The sequence below is a fragment of the Anolis carolinensis genome, chromosome 5 (assembly GCF_035594765.1).
Source record: "Anolis carolinensis isolate JA03-04 chromosome 5, rAnoCar3.1.pri, whole genome shotgun sequence".
Lineage (NCBI taxonomy): Eukaryota > Metazoa > Chordata > Lepidosauria > Squamata > Dactyloidae > Anolis > Anolis carolinensis.
Genome location: NC_085845.1, coordinates 136,378,221 through 136,401,013, shown reverse-complemented (window position 1 = coordinate 136,401,013; position 22,793 = coordinate 136,378,221). Strand labels below are relative to the sequence as shown.

General features: G+C 37.3%; 1 protein-coding gene across 11 annotated transcripts in view; it reads right to left on the bottom strand.

Moving 5' to 3' along the window:
* The window catches only part of cadps2 (calcium dependent secretion activator 2), a 307,122-nt gene that overhangs the window by 74,065 nt on the left and 210,264 nt on the right, over positions 1 to 22,793 (bottom strand). For 7 of the 11 annotated variants that reach the window (XM_062982339.1, XM_062982340.1, XM_008111240.3 and 4 more), the window contains exons 16-19: positions 21,097 to 21,220; positions 17,096 to 17,116; positions 7,608 to 7,711; positions 3,063 to 3,219 (exon numbers count right to left, since the gene is read on the bottom strand). In XM_062982339.1, coding sequence (XP_062838409.1) covers positions 3,063 to 3,219; positions 7,608 to 7,711; positions 17,096 to 17,116; positions 21,097 to 21,220 — 406 coding nt within the window. The remainder of the gene's footprint in view (positions 1 to 3,062; positions 3,220 to 7,607; positions 7,712 to 17,095; positions 17,117 to 21,096; positions 21,221 to 22,793) is intronic. The other 4 variants (XM_062982338.1, XM_008111251.3, XM_008111252.3 and 1 more) reach the window with 1 other exon arrangement.

Below are 22,793 nucleotides of genomic sequence, written 5' to 3'. Positions count from 1 at the left end.
GCAAAGTGCTGGTGGGAAAGTGAGTTCCCGGTGGGACCTTCTCTGGAGTAGAGGCTTAGGGAAGGCTTTCTCACCTTCTCTCTTTCTGGCCTTATCTGTCTCAAGTGGGGGCTCCACCGGGGGTGGTGGTGGTGGAAATGGATGAAGGAGGCTGCAGGGGAAGTAAGAAGAGGAGGAGCCACTGCCATCTCAGGGAGAGTCCCATGATCCCCATCAGTTGAAAGATCTGGCTGCTCATAATTTGTTCTGGCTGAGCCTTCAGTTTCCCCTTGCCTGGTCCATTTTTGGTGGTCTGGCAGCCAGATCACTGAATTTCCCTGAATTTGGAAATGGAACTGTGCACACCCCTAATGTTCATCATACCACAGTTTCTGTTCTGAATACAACACTGAGCTCAAGTTAATGAAATAGTCTTGAATATTAAAAAAAAAAGATAAATCCATTCTCATGTTTGCATTCATACTGGATAAATCTATAAAGTCTGGGGTTTCACTACTTTAGCGTTCACTAGAATCTCTTCAAACAGGACAACATGCAGGTGTCAACTCTCCACAGTTCAAATAAATGAAGATTAGCTTCATGTACAAAATGGTAAGCTAAGAGCGCATTTCAAGGAAATCTGAAAAAATTATTGCTGATAGTGGGTTCAGTTAGAGAATAACCCAGTGGGATTTCCACCTCTTCATTTCCTAATTAGTTTTTTGATAATGAGAGTTGACTTTAACAGTCACTATGGGCTCAATTATGGTTAATTTGACTCCACTTCACTCTTCTTGTTAATTATTAACACTGGCCTTTTTATCCTCAGGAGAACACAATCTAGCCCCTCCCATCCTTTTAGATCTGTGTAAGTCTCTTTTCTAAAAGGGAAAGTCTTCGGCAATTGATCTGAGCTTAATAGATGAGTCACAGTATTTATTAGTCCTCATAAACCTCAGATCAATGAAAATAAGCATGGAATATTCTCTCAGATGATCTTAATGAGTCAATTTTGTAAATGAGCTATTAATGATAGATTATTGGCTAAAGTATGACATATTTTGGATGCAATCCTTACATAATGGTCATCTGCCATATGCCTGAATTTCTTGAAGCACTCAGATGACCAGGAATGCTTATAAGCAAGTCATTTCAGCACAACTGATCTAATGACATTCTGCATTGAGTTCATCTGTTCTTTAATACAGATTTTGCACAGTAGTAAGAGGAAAAAAGAGAAGAGGAGCAATGAGATAGGGTTACAAATGGTCTGGGAAAGGATCCATCACCTATGCCTTGTAAAAATTGGTGAAATAAGCAGTGACACAGGAAAAGTCCTATCAGGAGAAAACTAGGAACCCAAACTCTATTCTATGATGAGAAAAAACATTAGTTGCTACAATTTCCCAATTGACTTCCTCTTATATCTAATTTAGATTTTACCTACTGAGTGTGCTGTCAAGTGGTTTCACTTGGCAGAAGTGATCACATGATATTCTATGGTCTGACCCATTTCGAAAAACAGGACAAAAATTTTAATAGGTCCTTCCTATATGTAACAAACCTTCAATTCAGTTTTTGAACAGAAGCTTTGGGAGGAAGAAATGTGGAATACAGAAGCAGCAGGAAAGGGCATTTAACCTTTTCAATGCCCAGCATTTTCCTGCTCTTGAACTGGCTTCTCTTGCATTAAAAAGGCATCAGGACCATTAGCCCTATAATCATAATGGCTTAAGGTTTTCTCCCTGCAGCCCTATATAACGTTGCTCATAATTGCTTCATTATGAAAATATCCTTTCTATCATTTTAATGAAATGTCTTCCTCCTTTAGAATGGTTTCCACATAATCATTTAAAGTAATTACATATTTAATTGTTTGAAGGCAAGGAAGAGTGGAAACTCATGCCTTCCAATAATCTTTCACAGTAAGCTTTTGATGCATCAGCTTGATGTGAAGCATTGTCAACTGGTCTGAAGAAAAGCATAGTATTGGCATAGTGCATTTTGAATTCAAGGTAAATCTATGTTTTACAGGGTAACATAGTCACATTTTAACAGTTTTGGGTTCTGTTACTATTGGATTTATATTTCTGTGTACACACAGTCCTCCTTTCCTTTGTATAAGGTGTCTGTACTAGTTTTCCAGTTCAAGAAACTGGAAAGTTGAGTCTTATTTGAATCTGGATGATGTCACAGTAACCTTTGCCACATCTAAGGCAACAACCAGTTTGGGGTGCTTGCAACATGTTCTTCAACAGAGCTCTGTCATCTAGTAGAGAGAGAAATTTGTGGGTTTCAAAGGATCATCTGGAAGGCTATGGCTGACACTAAGCTATGGTTGCTTGAGGTTATCATTTCACCCATATTGGCTCTGTCAAAAATAAATCTGGATGTCTCTGATTAATCATAATTTCAATTTTGCCTAGGCTAGGAATGTCTTATTCCTTCTTTAGAACCAGATATAACTCTTAAATCAACTATGAACCAAGCTTAGGATCTTGGTAACCAAAGCTATGGTGGACTGGAGTACAAGGACTTTGGAAAAGATTATGACTTTTAGTCCTCTAGCTAGCATGTACATCAAGCTCAAGAACATATCTGGAAATGAAGTGTTTTGAATAGCAACATAGAAATGACCTTGGGAAACAAATAAGGCTCAGTGAGACAGGTACTGCATTTCTGAAATATTCAATATTGAGTTTCAAGGTCAAAAAGAGATTTCATTCTAAGCCAGATAAAATTTATCTGGATTTATTATGCATTTTGCATCCTGTCAAAGCTGGGGTTTTTTTGGATGAGGGAGATATTTATACACTATTGATTGATAACTATCATGCAGTCAAACCCTGTGTTACTTACTGTGATGAAAATTCCACTGAATTAGTTAAGGTTTATTGTCATGTAAAAATGGCATCAGATGCGAATATTAAATGAATTTGAAGGCAAGCAGGAAGAAATAAAGGAAATAAATACATTTATAACAATTTCTAATCTATGTCATTCTGGATGCTAAGCTTACGTAGGACCTGAAAGACAAGAAAAAACACAGATTTTAAAAATAATCAAATAATTAAGGAGCTTACGGTCATTTCTCAGGAAGTTATTTAGCAATTGGAAAAGAGGGAAACTATCCCAGGAATCTTGTGGCTGTGCTTCCAGTGCTGAATCCATGTCAACCACGAAAAGAGACCAGAATTTCTCTCCATGTTCAGCCAATAAATCTGGCCACCAAGCAAATGCCTGCATCATAATGCAAAGGTAGAATTATAAAGCTATAACATATACATTCTAAGAAAAAAAATCAGTTTAGATTTTGCCATGCATAAATTGAAAGAATAAAAAACTGATGCCAACGTGTACACATGGACAAACATAATGAAAATTGGGGTTGTGTGTTTTCCGGGCTGTGATTTCCACTGTGAGATTCAGGCCATGAAAGCCTTCGACAACACATATGGGGGATATCATGTAGGTGAAAGCTGATATAAATGAAAATAATAATGCTTTCTCTTTCTCTTTATGAATATCTTTCCATGCTAATTTATGTAAATTTAATTCTTTGAAAAGCATATGATTGATTAAGATTACTTTAAGTCAGTTAATAGTCTTCATGTACACAAGATATATCCAGTGATGTCTCTCACAGAAAGAGAGGCTCTTTGATCCAGCAGATGGATTTGTCAGTAAAATAGTGAGGAAATAATTTTTTTTACCAATTACTACTACTACTACTATTACTACTATTACTACTATTACTACTACTATATTCTCCTTATTTTAAAATGCATATTTTAACTTTTGTGACAGGGGCCTAAATAGGTTAGATAGCAGATTCCATCTGATCTTAGAACTGGATCAGCTCTACTTAGCAATTGGATAGGAGATCATCAATGAATATCAGGTGTATTAGGCTATATTTCAGAGGAAGGAACTGACAAAAATATTTCTTGAGTTTTAATTGTCTAAGAAAACTCTTTGAAACAAATGATACTATAACTCTTTGAAAGAAAAAAAGCAGCTAATAAATAACAACACAACAACTGTATCACAGTGTGTGCATGGTTCTTATCAATATTATGGAAATGTGGATGCGGATTTTACTAAAGAAGATAAAGATTAAATGTCTCGGTTTGTTAGGACTTGTTGGAAGTTTGTTTCACTTTCAGTGGTTGGACCATGCAGGCCTGGAGCAAGATCAACAACTATATTAGTTGCTAGAATAAATAGAAGACAGACATTTAGAGATAACTAGACATGCAAAAAAGATGAGGACTAATAGTCTGATTTACTTATGACTCAATTGCACTATATAGTGAAAGAATGTCTGTCAGAGGTAGAATAAACATAATATTACATTATAACATAACTTTCATAGGACTGTTTTAATGAATGCAATGGTTCTGAAGAGCTTGTCTTTACATATATCAATGTACTAACTATGAAGAACCATACTCCGTTGCAGAGCACATACTTCATGTCCAAAGATCCTAGGTTAATCTCCTCAGGATATTTACATAGGGCTGTGAAAGAATGCTGTTGGAAAGTCACTATCAATAATTACAGATAATATTAATCTAGATCAGTGGTTCCCAACCCATGGGCCATGGCCCACAGGTGGGCTGCAAGACCTAAAATAAGGGCTGCAAGACATGCGGGGAAAATTAGTGCTGGGCGTGCATGTTGCTGTTGGAGGAGAGCGAGAGAGAGGAGAGGAAATAAGGCAACGCCATTGCATTTCCTCCACCAGCGCTTTCTCGGCCATGAAAGGCTTCCCAGGCTAGGATGGAGAAGACTTAGTGGGCGGCATGCATGAGGGAGCAAGAGAGAGAGGGAGAGAAGGAAGGAGATGCAGCGCGTTGCCCTCTCCAGTGCTTTCTTGGCCTTGGGAGGTTTCCCAAGCCAGAGCAGAGAAGAATCACCCGGCGGCAATTTTCTGCAATGCAGTTTTCTGAATCAGCACCCCAAATAAGGAAGGGGATAATGCACTGCATGAGATTAAAGGGTGATTTTAAAAGATTATTTGGCTACTATTCATAATTTATATTACACCATATAGCAACAGTTGCTACATCACACTACAATATCCAGCAGTCGATGAGTTTTTCTAATGATCTGCCAAGGACTGGGATGGTATAAAGCATGTATCTTCTGTTTGCAGTTCATATTAAAAGATAAGTGAGTCACTTTCCAGATTCCTTCACACTATCTAGCTGACACTGGCACCCATACTGGAAGATCGGCAGTACCTGGGGCAAAGCATAATTACAATGGGCTTTATGTCTGATACTCAGATAATTTCAACTTGTGTCTCTTACTAACTCTTCACATAGGCCACCAGAATCACCATGTGTTGTGATGAATCTGGTGACCGCTGTGGGGAAGGGACTGGGGAACCTGTCACTCCACTCCCCGCATCACCTGGTTTACCAGGAAGCTGATCCTATGTGAGGAAGAGTTGACCGTGTGTCTCCCCCCCCCCCCACATTGCTTCTTGTGCAACATGGGAAGTCTCCCATGTTCCACTGCTGCAACATATGCCTAATCCACTCTAGTTGACCCATAGAGTCTCGCTGGAAGTTCATCTGCATCATGAGATGGGAGCTGGCGAGCTCTGTGGGGCAACTAGGGCTGAACCGGCATATGCCACTGAAGTAAGCTCCGTCTGATGAGATCACTATTTCAAAATATGTCAGTTCACCAGCTCTTGAAGTAGGTACATAAATGTTGGCTCATCAGTGTGGAAATCCTAAAGAGAATGTAAACCTATAACTTGCTGAAAGCCATAGTAGTGACTGAACTTAAAAGGCATCTTCCAAAACTTAATTCCAGTGGTCTATCAGTGATACCAAGGTAAATAAAAAAGCAACATCTGGAGAAATTTAAGGGGAAGGAAAATGAGAAACACGGAAAAAGAAATTATCAGTGAAAAAACCAGATGTTCATTGGATGTAACAATCCCATGAATAGAAACATGAAAAATAAAATGCCCCTGGTTTGATTTGGATGGATTACATACCTCTTTTCCCTGGGGGAATCCAAAAGTATGGTAGAACAGGGGGGAAAGTTTACAGTATTAAAACATGAGGTTGAAAGTGATAAGTAGCATGTTCTCTCCCCCACCCCTAATGCTAAATATGGCACATAGTTACATACTACATATTTAATACTGTCACTATGCTTTCAAGTATTACTGTCTGTGGTGAGACACATTATAGTTGTCTCCCCATTCCCCCTCCAGAGTATACTTTGGCTTTTTTAAAAATATATATGCCAGGCATTAGTTCTATTTATTATTATTTTTTCAGAAGCAAACTGTATAATAAAATTGTACTGTAAGACTAAAATACAGTTGGCCCGCTGTATCCAGAGAATCCACCATCCATCCGTTGAAAATATTCCAAATAAAATTTCCAAAGAGCAAATTTTGATTTTGCCATTTTATATAAGTGATGCTACACTCCTATGTCATTGTATATAATAGGACACAAATTTTGGTATCCATGGGGGCTCCTAGAATCAAATCTGAGATGATACGAAGGGCCCACTGTAATAATGAACTTAGTTTTTCAATCTAAACAGTGTTTAATTGTAGAATTTCTTGTCATTCTTTTTGTTCAAGAAAAGTTTTACTTTAATGAACTTTTGTGGAAAAAATAATCTACATATATATTTCATTAAGTAATTATTTAGATTATAATACGTGACAATACTAGTGGTGAATAATGCCACTTGGGAATTCATTTCAAATTATTGAAGCAGCTGTTTCTTCAGTATAAAATAAAATATCCATAACAAGTTCACACATGACAGATGTAAGCTAAAATCTAGAATCGGCAGTGTGAAATAAAAGCAGATGTTTTGAATGATCATATTTATAGACACTACACCTTAGCTTACCATTTTGTATGTCTTACAGAAAAAGAACTATGTTGCTTTTTATTTGAAAAATATGAACGTCTTTCCAAATAATTCTGGAATAGTACTTAGATATTTGATCAAACTTTTAAAGTGCTAACAAGAACGCTATTCATATATGTGAATTTTTGTCCATTTTGTTAAACCCAAACTTAAAATGTCCAACTGTGTTATTTGCGTGCTGTGGACGTTAGGAATATCTCTCAAAACAAATAGGATTTTGTATCAGCAGAATGTGTGTTCATGCAATAAAAAGAGGTTACCTGTGGATTTTACCCACATTTTATAATAACGATGACAGCTTATACAATATTAGCCATGGTTCTCCCTCCCAATTGCTTCTGTTTCATTTAAGCTCATTCTCATTTTTAGTGACAGATGAAAAGTTGGAAGGCTTATTTGAACGCTGTTCTTCAAAGAATCTCGGCACCAATGGCTGAAGGCATCTTTCCCCTTTTCTTCCATTTTACCTGGTGTTTATTTTTTATTTTATAATGTTGAAACCAATGCTTATTCAAGGGAAAACAGAAATAGAGCTTTATTTCACTTCACTTTTCATAACCTTCAAAACTATTATGGTGTCGCAAATGTGAATTGCCTTTAACATATGTCAGAGGCTTTAGCGGTAATGGTTTTTGACAGAATTGCTTCACACTGAGGCTGTACAGGGTGGCTATCAAGCATTATTGTACAGCTAATGTCGTTATCCTCACCTCTGAATGGTGCTCTTCGTTCTGCTGTAGGACTTCAATGCAGAGCTCTGCTAAATGAATAACCTCTTCCAGCTTTTCCGAAGGAGAAGCTTGATTCAGTGTCTCTGCAGTGAAAAGGAATATACAAACCAAGATGATTGAAGCTAGGAAATGGAAGCTGGGAGTGAAAAGTGTTTCAAAGAACTGAAACGACACACAACAACACAATTTCAAGAGGTTTCTAATGCCTAGCACTAATGCTTTTAATGAAAAGAATGGTACTTGTTACTTTGACAGAATGACACATGTAAATAAAATATTCTACCAAAGGAACTACTTCATAATTTATTTATTTGTTATTAGTAACATTTATATAAGATCCAGAGCGGTTTAGTAGTTTGAGTGTTGGACTAGAATTCTGGGAACACAGGGCTCATATACTGCTAAGACATGGAAACCTACTGGGTGAGATTATTCATTCCTGCTTAGTCCCAAAGGAAGGCAAAGGCAAATTCTCTGAATAAAAATTGGGAAGAAAACCCCATGGTTGCTTTGCCATAGGGTTTTCATAAGTCAAAAATAATTTGAAGGCGCACAAGATTTATATCCTAATGTTCTTCCATGGCACATTTCTATATTGTTATGATAACTGTGAGATAGGTCAGGCTGAAAGGTTCCATGGCTTTGCTAGTGCTCCTAAGTCACAGTCCAATATTCTCAGCAACCACACCACAATGGCTTATTTAACACATGGGAACAGACAGGCACATCTATGGTTGCATCTGAGATGTGTCTATGGTTCCAATAGACATGTGCCAGGGTCCTATATCAACAGATTGGTAAATCCATCTGTTTTAGTAGGCATTTAAAAGAGTTATCCAAGGTGCTGAAACAATGAAGATAGGTTTCAATAGTGTGGAAAGTTTCATTGTTGTTCAGACCAAACCCAGACAAGATCTCACTTCACAAAAGTCAACAGCCACCACCATTAGATGCTTAACTTCTGTACCAATCAAGTTCTAATCCTCTACAAGGTCAGCTGCACAAAGAAAGCAGAGATTTCAGCTCTGCCATACATTGCTTACAATGTCATCCCTGATGGGTGAATCATCAAGCTCAATAGGTACCAACATTCATGTTTTCTAGACAATTCTATTCCAAGTGTGTCTAATCTAAACATACAGCTATGTTTAAAATGCTCTCAAAGTTGGAAATGAAAAATGGATCCCTTCAAACCCCCAAATGCCTCATACATTTAAACTGTTATTCGTAGTGGATGATTTTACTAAAGTAATGAAAAAGAAAAAAAAGGGGAGTACCCTCACACAACATGTAATAATATAATATAATATAAGCTAGGTCTCAGAGAAAAAAGCAACCTTAGCTTTAAAGACATTAGCTAAACATACCACATACATTAAATACAAAGAGCTAACATATCTAATATTTGTATTTACTTGGAAGCATTCTCTTCCACCCAAATTAAATTTCCTACTACAGTAGAGTCTCGCTTATCCAACATAAACGGGCCGGCAGAATGTTGGATAAGCGAATATGTTGGATAATAAGGAGAGATTAAGGAAAAGCCTATTAAACATCAAATTAGGTTACGATTTTACAAATTAAGCACCAAAACATCATGCTATACAACCAATTTTACAGAAAAAGTAGTTCAATACACAGTAATGCTATGTAGTAATTACTGTATTTACGAATTTAGCACCAAAATATCATGATATATTGAAAACATTGACTACAAAAATGTGTTGGATAATCCAGAATGTTGGATAAGCGAGTGTTGGATAAGTGAGACTCTACTGTACCTACGAAGAGTATCTTTGCTGCTATGCTTCTTCTTTTTAAAAACAATTTAGTTTAGCTGAAGGCAAAGCCTACTGGTTGCGGCAAATCATCTCATCTCTCTATAAGGTTTTATTTATTAATTTTAGATGTTTTTACCTAGTGATAAATTTATACTATGTGTTTATGTTTGTATGGGTCATTTAAGTTTTTAATCTTGATTACTTTTGTTTGTTATTAAGTTTAAAGTTAGGCTGCCTCTACATTGCTTGATGTGATTTGTTTTGATGTAACTGGCTTGTATGTTTTGGCACTGAATGTTTGCCATATATGCTGGAAACCGCCCTGAGTCTCTTCGGGGAGATAGTCTACAAATGAAGTTGTTGTTGTTGTTGTTATTATTATTATTATTATTATTATTATTATTATTTTCTTGCCTAGATATTGAAAATCTGCCCTGGCCCATTGGATGCTATATACTATGTGATATTTTAATTGCCTTTTTAGTTTAACTTGCAATAATTTCTCAGGTGGTAATTGTGCGTGATGTGTTATAATATGTTTATTTAAGTATAATTTTTGGTCATTTTTAGACTAGTTTTATAAGTTAATATTGATATCATTTTACCCATTGTTTTGATGTGATTTGTCGTTTTTTGTTTTCACACTGAATGCTTGCCACTTTGTAATTTTTGTTGGAAACTGCCCTGAGTCTCCTCAGGGAGATAGGGCGGATTATAAGTAATAATAATAATAATAATAATAATAATAATAATAATAATAAACAAATTCTTGGGAAATGTTCGACTTGTAATTTGGTTATACAAAATCCAGCATATATATATCGTTTGCTGTGTCATACCCTGTCTTTGTGTATAACAACAATAATAATAATAATAATAATAATAATAATAATAATAATTTTGGCATAAAATAATTTTGTTTCTCATGCAGAATATGCTGGCTTATTCATCTATATCAACCATGTGTGAATTTTGCACAGTAAACCATTTCCTTCAGTGCATAGTACAAGGTGTTTCAAAGTGATAGACCCAATTTCAAAACTGTGTATTTCACAATGGCAGTATGTTACAATTCTACAAAAAGTTACAAATGGTTTAATGAGAACAAGTTATCACATTTTAATAACTATTTTAGCTAGAAACAAATCTAAAAGATACCCCTGCAAATGGGGAATTGGGCCTTATGTTGCGGGGTTGCCATCTTATGAATGACTTTAGACTAGGGGATGTTTGTGTGCTGGGAGATGAATTCAGTGGTAATTATTGAAAACTCTAAGCCCCACCATTTCAAGTGGTAAGTATCATTCATGGGTGATTCCAAGTTGCAGAGATATAGTGATTTCAAATCATGTCCATTTATTGAAACCCCTGTATTTCTATGCGGAAATATTCTTTCCTGCAAACAAAAAGCAGATTTCTGCACTGAAAATTCTGATTTCTGTGCAAAAAATGCCTAAATTTTGCTTAGACTAAGTCACAAAACGTTGGAATTGTCACTAACTCAGGATTTTTCTCATCAAGGATTCTTAACAGTTTATCAAACATGTTTTCTTGACATATTTTAAAATATCTTCAAACATTCTTTCTATTCCTAGAGGGGACCATGAGAAAATTGCATCTTACATAAAAATTGGGGTGGGCGGGTTATTTCTTATTTTTATCTGCTTTCATGGAGCTCCTTGGCCAGCAGGGACAGTGATGACACTGCCAGGATCCACCCCCTTCCTCTGCTCTGATAAAGCTGGCTTAAACAAAAAAAAACAAAACAAAAAAACCTCTAGGATACTCACCAGAAGTAGCTGTTTGTCAGACAGCCTTCCATTTGAGGTGAATCTGGAATTTTTGGTGGCCATGTACGAGGGTTCAATGAAAAGTAATGACTCCATCTTCGTTACTTGGGTTTGGATGGGAATATTTTAATAAATCAAACGCAGAAATAATCCTTAGAATGTGCTCTTTAACTACCACTATTCACTTTTTCACATAATCACCAGACAATTGGACACATTTCTGCCAACAGTGAACAAGTTTTCTGAAGCCATCACGGAAGAAGTTGACACTCTGTTTCTGCAACCAGCATCTCATAGTTCTCTCAACGTCTTCATCAGAAACATAATGATGTCCCCGCAGATCTTCTTTCTTTATCGGGAACAGATGGAAGTCAGACGGTGCTAAATCTGGACTTTATGGAGGATGCCGTATGGTGGTGAGACTCAGTCTCTGAAGTTCTGCTGTGATGGCATGTGAAGTGTGTGGTCTGACATTGTCATGCTGCAGGAAAACATTTCCCTTTCCTTTCGGACCCTTGTTAGCCATCGTTTCAAAGTTCGCAGCATTGTAATGTAACACTCTGAATTTATTGTTGTTCTACGTTCAAGGAAAGCAACATGAATAACCCAATCTGCATCCCAGAACACTGTTGCCATGATTTTTCCAACTGAGGGCTGTGTCTTGAATTTCTTTTTCTGGGGCAAGTCTTTGTGTCGATATTCCATAGATTGACGCTTTGTCTCCAGGTCGTAATGGTGTACCCACGTTTTGGCTCCTTTCACAATTGAATGGTGAAAGGCGTCACCTTCATTTTCATAATGCAAGGGGAGTTCCTGGTAAATTTCAAGTCTGTGCACTTTCATTTCAGGCGTCAGCATCCTGGGTACCCATTGTGCACAGATCTTCCGATAGCCAAGCAAAGCAATAATGTGACCCACATGTTCTTGTGAAATGCGGATTATACTTGAAATTTCTCTCTGAGTGATACTATAATCATCCTGAATCAATCTGTCAACCTTTTGCTTGTGAAATCCGGTGGTTGCTGTCACAGGACGTCCAACTCTTTGTTTGTCATGCAAGTCAGATGTTCCCACCTCAACATCTTTAAACTTACTTGCCCAACGACGCACAGTACTCACATCAACACAATCACCATAAACAGTTTGCATTTTCTGATGAATCTCCTTTGGGATGACACCTTCTGCTGTCAAGAATTCAATGACTGCTTAAGTTGCACTGACTGACCGTCTGTGCAGGGTTCCATACTTCGCACTTTAACAAGACAACCGTTCAATGCTAAGGCTTTCTGCCAAATGGAACTGTAGAGGAGAGTCTACTGAACAAGTCAGTACCTGCCGCATACCAGTACTGCCATCTGTTGAGGAATTACGAAGGTGGGGGCATTACTTTTCATTCAATCCTCGGTACATGTTTCTAGTTTCACCTTGGTGGATTCAGCTCATCCTCCTTCTCCTTGTTTTCTCCCCCATTTTGACTTTTCACCTTGCCATTATTTTTCCTGCTAAACCACACATATTTTCACTGCTGTGAAAAATGTATCAGCTCTTCTCTTGTGTTCCTCATGTGAACATGGCCCTTGAAATTTTAAGTTGAAGTAGGGCGGGACTTCTCAACCTTCCGCTGAATTCATATTGCAAGCCCTGCCTTTTGTTGCTTATACAATGGACACAGCTATTTGCAACAAAGCTCCTACCTGAGTACAACAGGTAGTTTGTAGGGATTCTATATAATCAGCTCATTTTGGTAGCGGAGACACTTTCAAATTCCTTTATTCAAATGTATTAAAGCACAACAGGTTCTGTCAACTAACCTAATACACTGACAAAGTTGTTAAAAACCACTATTGCTTCTGCATTTAACAACAGTATCTTATCACTGGAAATCTATTGTTTCTGAAACAAAGAAATTAAAATATGCTACAAAATGATGAACTGGCTGCCGAACTGATCACAACTAAGGATCACACACAGAGAAAATTCCTGCTTGCCAGGAACAAAGTAAGCTTAAGCTTAGGACTCACCCATTTCCAGAGTGGGAAAGCTTTTTCCTTTAATGTTTGACTATTGTGCCATGAAATGAAGATTGGTATCAAATAAGAAGACATTTACAGTGGACAGTTTATGAATTTTGTCCTTCATTTCTTCAGTGAAGTGAATATGTGCCAAGAGCTTTAAATTGCTAGAGAAGCCCTCTCACCAAATGCACAAATGGCTCTACTCTGCCTTCCGTTCAATAGTGCTTGTAGTGCTCTTGTTTTCCTTCAGACAAGTCCTTGTGAGCTTGGAGGGCATTTACATGCAGCCATTCGTTTTATAAAACCTGTCGGTAAAAGACCTCATTAAAGAGGGACAAAGCTTTTGAGCAACTGGTCTGGATAGAAGTCTCTCATTGTCCTTTTCCCTGGCTCTCCCCTCCTCTCCCCCCACCTCCTTCACTATGTTGCTGTTTTTTCTCTCCCTTTTCTTTCTCATGAATGAATTTGCACCACTCTACCCATTCACACTTGGCTATCACTGTAACCTTTTCTCCAAGCAGAGGTTCAAAACATCTCATCTGGTCACTATCTTAAAACCCAACATTATCCCATAAAATAATTGCACAATTTCATCTAAAAGTCTCCTTATTCCGATGTCTTTCACTGCATTCCATCAAACTTGCTAGGGTAGATTTGGGTACAATCATATAATTTTTTAACTCATAATTAAGAACAAAATGGAAAACTGGATTTTTAGGACACAAAAAACACATTTGTAAAGGAATTCTGCAAATATTAAATTTGGGATGGTTGGGAAAGCTAAATTTAAAAACTAAAACTAAACTACACCTGTGGTTGCATGTGCCAAGATTTGGTATTAAAATCTACAATTTTACAACTCCCTTTGGTCTAATTTCTCTCTTCTCTCAGTTAATTAAAACACCTGACAATGATTTTTTTAACTCAGCCTTTTTTGCCTGAGGAGCTCAATATTTTACAGACTACCCCTCCCTATACATAGCTGGCCAAAGACTAAGGTCTGCAAGAGGGTCCTTCCTATGTCCAACTTAGATGTCGGAGAGATGCCCTGGTTGTGCAGTACACTACTCTTAGTTAGAAACTTAGTACTAATGTCCCTGACATTCTGGCACCAAGTGGAAGTATGGCATTTTGCTAAAGCAGTGGGAACCTAATTGATTTTATCATAATCTGCACATTTGAGTATGGTTTCAAATGGTCTTAGTTTTAGCAGGTTTTAGACAGTTTTGTTAAACCTGTAAAACTGTTTAATTTTAGTTTAAACAATTTAAAACAGCAAGGAAGTATTTGAACACACTACTAGAATAATTTAAACAAACTGATTCTATACTATGTTATCCTGAGATCCCATGATATAAGGTGGGTTGTAAATATTTAGAAAGCCAGCATGGTGTAATGCTTTGAATGTTGGTCTATGAAGGCCAGGCCTGGGATTCCCTACTCAGCCATGTAAACCCACTGGGTGACCTTGACAAATTGCACTCTCTCCGCCTTAGAGGAAAACAAAAGTAAGCCCAATCTGAACAAATCTTGCCAAGAAAATCCTGTGATAGGTTCACCTTAGGATCACCTTAAGTCAGAAATGATTTGAAGAATAGAACAGCAAAAATAAATATTTCAATAAATGCATAATTTGTAACCACTATAATACTTTCTTGAAAATGGAACTTCAGATGGAAAGCAATGAGCCACCTAATGTGATTCTTAACATTTGCTGTGCCAAAAGAGTTCTGTTAACCAGCTTTGGCTTCACAATGTTGGCACATAAAAGACAGAGTCACTGAACAGTGGCAGAGAAATGGAAGTTATAGGAACACAGGGACTGGAGACCTGTTACTAAGTTCTAAGCACTGATCTCACCTCCTAGTTTGACCATTTTAAAAAGCAAATATCGTTTACACTTTTAAAGGTTTTCCTAAGTAATCAAATGAACTATGTATGTTTTAAAAACTAAAATGGTGGAATTTGGGCCACCATGGGTTATATATAAGTCATCAGTCATACTGTACCATCCACATAAATTATTTAATTCTTTGTTTATAGCAATACATCATAGGCATCCAAGGCAGACTTCCTTTTTTTCTTACTTGAGATGCCTCTATTACCAAGGAAATCAGTGGATGTTACAAGGGCGACACAGAGGCAGAAGAAATGTAGATTTAGTTTCTATGTTATTAAAAGCAAACAGTGCCTAAGTTGGTAATTTAATTTTCACCAGGATCAAAATGCTTTGAAAAGAACAAAAAACCTTGTTACAGAAACCCGGCCTCTCCTAGGAAGGAGGAGAACTGGGAGCACAACCCTGTCAGCAGCTCCCTTTTCACCACTCCCACAAATATCACTCAAAGCTATCACATCACCACCTTGGCCGTCTTTGAAAATGGAAAGTGACCTTAACCTCAGGAACATCACCAAGGCAACCCTTCTCTTTGCTGAGCGCTTGTCATTTATGCCGCTGTGGTACCAAGAATCCACACACACACACACACAAAAGGAGGGGGAGAGAGATTCCATTGTGCCAGGCACTGCATGCACATATCACAGAAGCCAGGCATTGACAGGCATCCATGGTAAGATGCGTGCAGTCACATACAGATATATATATATACTCAGCCCACCCACAGCCAGGAAAAATGTTCTCCACTTGACACACGCCAGCCAACTGTGCACATCACTGCTCCAATTCTGCTCTTTCTTTCTGTCTTCCCACCAAACATGCTGGGCCCACGCGGACAAGGCTGGCCTCCTTTCCATCTTTTGAAGAATTGAAATCTTGCTCAACCTGTTTCCTAAAATTCTAGTTACTATTAAGAGAAATACTTCAGCACCAAAGCAATGTCTTGAAGAATGCACAGTCAGACTTCATAGCCCAGTGATAAGGACCATAGTCTTTTATAGTATAGTAATTTAGCATTGATGATTCCTTATTTTGCTCTTTCTTTCTTTCTTTCTTTCTTTCTTTCTTTCTTTCTTTCTTTCTTTCTTTCTTTCTTTCTTTCTTTCCTGGGGGAAGAATGGAAATTTGGCAAACTGCTCCCATTCTGTCTTATTTTGAAGTCTACTCACATTAATTATGTAGTACAGAAGAAAGAAAACAACTTAAATAACATTATTTGGAGCTGAAGTGGGATGTAGCAGATCTGAGAGATCTAGAAAGTGTTCTAATGTTATTAGATCATTACGTGTAGGAGAAAAACTCCAGCTATTGAACTTCCAAGAGGTCTGCCCGAATCCTGGAAAGAATATTCTATAATTGATATAATTTCTGTAAAATTTTTCATTTCAGTTAATAATTCTTCAATGCATCTGAAGTCTTACTAGATCTGCTTTATGACATAGTTAAGCTTATTACCATCAATGGGCTTCACAGCTGAATTAAATAATGATTTCCACCAATTTACTCACTTTTCATCTATGACACACCATTAAGAAGATTCCAAATATGTTTTCAAATATTACAAGACTACCTGGGACTGCACCCTTTGGACTAGAGATAGGACAACCAGATGTTTAGATTCTTCAACACTGAAATCTAGCAACTAAAAGAAGAAGAGTTGTAAGCTTAGTGTTTTGCCATGGTTTCCCACTTTTGCTACAGAAGTGCAACGATACAAGTGTGGGCTCCTTCCAGGACTTCTTAAACTGGAACCCAGAAGTCTTTACCCTCTGAATTTCAAGAGAATATAAGACAGAAGTCATATCTATCTTTGAAAATACTGCAGCCTATCAAACCCACTTACCTCACTGTAAGTCCCACTGAATTCAGTGGGATTTACCTGTGAGTAGACATGCATAGGATTGCACTGTTAAATGTATAACATACATAAATTCAACACTCAACACTTTATTGTAGGCATGCATACAATTAACACAACAGTCACCTGGATCCTTTTCATTTGCGGCTTAAACATCAAAAAAGAGTAAGGAAAAATCAGAAAACCAAATATTATTATTTTACCTTCACTATGTAAATCAAGCTTCACACCCCCACCACACACATAGAAAAGTAAACTGGTTAAAATAAGGTATTATAAAATACTAGAATAAAATTGTTCTGGTGATCATGTTTTTTAATCAGATAAACACGAACAGAGGAAACTATTGACAATAATGACAAAAACATTTTCAATAAGCCAGGCTATAACAATTGCATTTCTATCCACATTAAATCTTTGTTTCTATTATGACTTTATAGATATTGTCTTCTTAATGAGGAATGAGAATTGAATAAGCCTTCTATACACAGAAACCATGAATGTACAGCATAAAAATCCATTTGAAACCAAAACAACAATTCTACTGGTTTTTATGGGCTTAATGTCCTCGATATGATCCTTAGTTAAGTGATATCTGGTTAACAAACCTCTGCATTTTGAATGTCCTTGGCCAAATATGTTGTCTATTTTGCTAAAAATATGGTTGTAAAACCATTTGTTGAAGTGCAGCAAGGTCATGGACATTCTGAATTAAAAATATACATCTAATGAAACTCTGTGCAGTGAAAAATTGGATTTTGTAAGCCCTATGAATGATATATAACAAGCTTATTTTCAAGCTTGACTCATTTTGAATGATTCCATTTTACTTTTCCTAGACAACAACTGAGTAAGGAATTGATTGGGATCTACCCCTACCTATTGGAAATATTATAGTAATACAGTATTAGAAAAAATAGGTGTTTCAGAGACATTATGAGATACTGCAGGATTATCTTCAAAGCCAATAGAAATTTGCTTTAGCCCTCATCCAGAGAGAGGGGCCATTGCAGTCCCCCAGAGTCACATTCTGTTGCAGAACAACGTATATATTTACGACACTGAAAAGTTGTAAACAATGTGCCTGAGTTAGATTCCCAGGATATGTACAGGTTTTTTTCTCATTAAAAAAAAGATAAACATGAGGCTGAGATAAAAATTGTCCTGATTAATCTATTGGGTACAAGAGAGGCAATTGAAGTTCCACCCCAATTGAACCTTTCAGAATATTGTGGAATACCTGGATTAATCCCTATCAATTAAAATGGGTTAAGTCTAAATGAGTATAATAAAATATAAATAAATAAATTAGGTTTAAGCAAATTATGACTAATATGTGAATAGGTATATTTTAGGGATGTATCTCCATGAGTTTTTGATTTAAAATATGAAGAATGCATTGTATGTTGTGAGGAGTGGGGACAGAAAGAAAGTGCTATTTCCTAAATCTAACTAGTCTTAATAAAAATAGAGCCTTTGAACCAATAACCTTTACATTAGGTGTTGACATAAGATTCAGCAATTTCCTCATTGAGCCTGCTCTAGCTAGGATTAGCCGTTGATAATAGTCTAAGGACCTTATCACACTGAGGTCCTGAAGCCGGGCAACAGCTGTGGGATTTGGCAGGCAGTGTGGCAAATCCATGGGGCAATGGAGAAAAACATTGTCCTGTGCCCCACTTTCTGCATCACATGGGGGAAAACTTCCCCCGTCCTTATGTCATATGATGAGGTGGTAAATTGGTGGGGATTATCTCAACAGAACCCCGAGGTTTACTCATCTATACAATTATAGCCTCTGTGAGTTCAACTTTCTTAGACTTCTATAAAGTTTTAGAGGATGTAAGAGGAACGGTTTTTTAATTCCACAGTGAAATTCCTTTTCTGACTTTCAGTCCAGTCTTGCTGACTTCTTTTAGAAACTTTCTATTTTTACACCAATTACTCCAAACAAGCTTGTTAAAAACTCAAGATAATTGAACAGCAAATCCCCTGCTGAAATTATGCATCAGATGCTAACTGAAGGTGAAAAGGTATCTTTTTCATTTTCTAAAAGATCTACATACATCCTCCTTCATTTAAACACAACACGATATCTTAATTAATTATGATAAACTGGTTACTAAGGGGCTTTCATGTTGTTATTCCCATGGTATAATATTGGTTGCTATAGTGATGAGATGGCTTTTGGGGGGTTAATCACTCAAGAGATTGCTTAACTTATATTTGTCAGTGATCTTGAACAGAGAGAAATAAGTTAAAACAATTTGTTAACTGCACTAACCACCTTCCTTTTTCATTTGTTTTTGATAATTTATTATTGTAATTTCAGCCATGCTAAAAATAAGATAAAGCTTGGAGAAGAGGAGACAAACAGGTAAAATGATCTGAAGGGATGGAGCAAACTTGTCTTCTGCTAATCCAGAAACTAGAACACAAATCAATGGATTGAAATGATAGAAATTGAGATTTAAGACTGGAAGGTATTATCTCAGAGGGTGGTGCATTTAGACCAGTGGTTCTCAACCTGTGGGTCCCCAGATGTTTTGGCCTTTAACTTCCAGAAATCCTAACAGCTGGTAAACTGGCTGGAGTTTCTGGGAGTTGTAGGCCAAAACACCTGGGGACCCACAGGTTGAGACACACTGATTTAGACCTTTACAAGTCTTTAAACAGAAGTTGGATATTTTGGGACTGCTTTAGTTGTGTATTTCTACATAGAACTTGTACTAGATGTCCCTTGTGGTATCTTCCAACTCTAAGACCCTATCTATAGCCATCAATGGGTTCGTGACTATGGTCTCAATTTTAGTCTGAAGTTCCAAGGAGTTATCCAAGGGGCAGATATGGTTCAGAATTTTGGAGAACCCCTTTACAGTCCAGACACAAACCAAAAGTGGACTCATTGACAGTCTCCACTGTGCATGTAGTGCTACCTATATTTTAAATGTCAATGGACCACACCAAAAAATCTAATAAATAAACATTAGAAACAACTTTATTACTGGAAAAACTATTCAAGAGTGGAACACATTATCTCAGGGGGTGGTGCATTTAGAGCACTGGTTCTCAACCTGTGGGTCCTCAGGTGTTTCGGCCTTCAACTCCCAGAAATCCTAACAGCTGGTAACTGGCTGGGATTTCTGGGAGTTGTAGGCCAAAACACCTGGGGACCCACTGGTTGAGAACCACTGCTCTAAAGCATTAGCTGAATCCCACACCAACATATATTCAGTATCTTGAATATGCAAAAGTTCAGAACAATACCCATAACAGGTTTATTATCCCAATGACATTTGAACCATTAGCCTCAACTGAAAAGACAACAACAACAACAATAAAGGAACAATACAGTTGTAGGTGTTGCATACAATAATAATTCCCTTTACTGCATGTTTATCATTTGCCAGTTTTATCAGTTAGAACAGACAGGCATCTAGAAAAAGGTAACACAAGGTCAACATTACTATTACTTGTATGATGGCTTTGATTTCACAACCAAGCTACTACTAAGTAGTTAAGATATATTCAGTAACTAACAGTAATAGCAGATACAACTGGAAAATCTGGGTGGTGGTGGGGGCATGCAAAAATCAATTCCTTTGACTGGTGGAAACTTTATTTTATCTATGAATGAGTCTGCTGGTAAAGATTCTAGCTGGATTTTGAAATGTTTCTGGTTCATCATTCATTGAGAATTAAGGACCATCCATACAAATGGAACTACATGAGGGTTGATAATCAATTGCCTCAATTGCCAGGAGCTTCTTATTTATGCAGAAAGTGACTGAGTTCAAATGTCAAAACTGGATAAGAGAGTACCTTCTACACTGGGCTGATCTGGGCCAGTTTTGTGAGACATAAAACTGCCCTTAGAATAAAGGACAAAGGACAACTTCAGCACAAAGCAAAAATCACTCATTCAAGCACAGTCCCAGGAGGTATATTAAAGCAATGAATAGGAAAAAGCTCAGCAGTTCACCAGCTGAGATTTTAATGAGTTATTTCCCCTTGCTGTGGTGCAGGTTTTGCTCAGCAAAGAGAAAAGGCTGCTCACAAAATATATTCTCAGTTAATGGGCACCAATAGCTTTTACAGCCACTACAGTAGCTGATCGCTGCACTAACCTTCTATTTTGGCATAATCTGTAAGCCGAGTGTAATTGATCAAGGCTGCTTTCTCCAGACATTTTCTAACCACTTTCTTCACTTCCTCTGCTGGTATGGGAGTGGCAATATCCTTCATTAAAACCTGTGACAACGACAGTCATGGTGGTAGTACTTTGTTAAACATATTACCATATTCCATTCAAAGAAAAAAATGATAAAGATATACTAAATGGTTCATTTAACTGTGCTAATAACTGGAGACTGAAAGAAACAATGCTGTTAATAGACTGCCTAGAAATCTCTGAAGATATGAGCTAAAATAATAGTTTAGGTCATAATGAGTTAAGCCTTGCACATCCATAGACTGGGGTGCCTGTCACTTTGTCTAAAGAAAACACAAGACTGAAATAACAAGCATGAAAGTGCTGTAAGTGCTTTACACGCTTGGTATCAATAATTCTTATAACGGACTACATAATAGGCTAATATCCTTATAACAGGGAGAAGAGACACACAGAACAGCAGATTGTCTCCAGAAATTCACAATAGAATAAACCTGTTAGTCTTTAGAGTGCCACAAGACACACTGACATTTTTATTGCATGTAGCTAAGGCAGAAAAAAGACAAAGTCTGAAAAGATGTTTATAGAAGCATGTTCTGGTAAAAGTACTCAGGAATTGCTTGTTCCTGTACTGTTCTGTCATAGATTCATGGTTTTTTATATTCAACATGAGATGATGTACCTGGAAGACAATCCACGGGGAAAGTTTTGAGAAAAGCTCTAATTGTTCTTGGTGGGCGTCTTTAAGGGTGCTTCTTTTTTTTTTTTGAGAAATGCTGAACAGAAACAACTGAAGGCACCATTCAATTAGCCTCATAGTGACACAGTCTGTCTTAAATGGGTGCCTGCCAGTGCTAGTCTAGTACTTCTTGAGCTATTTTATTTGGGTGATAAAGTTGTCTTCCCTCAAGGAATCAGGACATTCTGATGATGTGTCTTCATGTCATTTCTGAACTTTGATAACTCAAAAAAAATACATTCATAGGGTTTTTAGGAGTGTGGGTCACTCGCCCAAGGTGGGTCTCCATGGCTGAACAAAGATGTAATCCATTGTTTAAACCAATATATTATACTGCAGTGGTTCTCAACCTGTGTGTCTCTGGGTGTTTTGGCCTACAACTCCCAGAAATTCCAGCCACAGGTTGAACCACTGGTCTAGGAGGACAAGATGGTACATATGGGCATGTAATGGATAGGGCCAGCACACACAACACCTATGTTCCTTACATATGAAATGTGATCCTGTTCAGATTAATGAATGAGAATGGGAGAGAAGAAGGAACCTTATAAAAGTATGAATGGAGTGAAGGAAAGGGTAGATTCAGTGGGGCTGTTGTGGGAACAGGGTGGCCTGTGGTCCGCATGACTACTTTTGAGGCACCCATCCCAATTTTTAGGAGGGGTGTCTGGTTTTATTTCTTGGCTTAGAAAAAGCCTAAATTGAGGCTAACGCAGCCTAAACTGCTGCCCCAACTCCCTGATCCATTTATGCATGACCATCAGAGTATACCTTATTTTCTTTAAAATAACAACTGAATGAAAATGAATTAAAGGATTTTTCTTATTAAATGAATTACAATTGTTATAGGTAAAAACAGTATAAACATGCTCACTATTATGAGTCCCCTTCAGGGTGAGAAGGGCGGGATATAA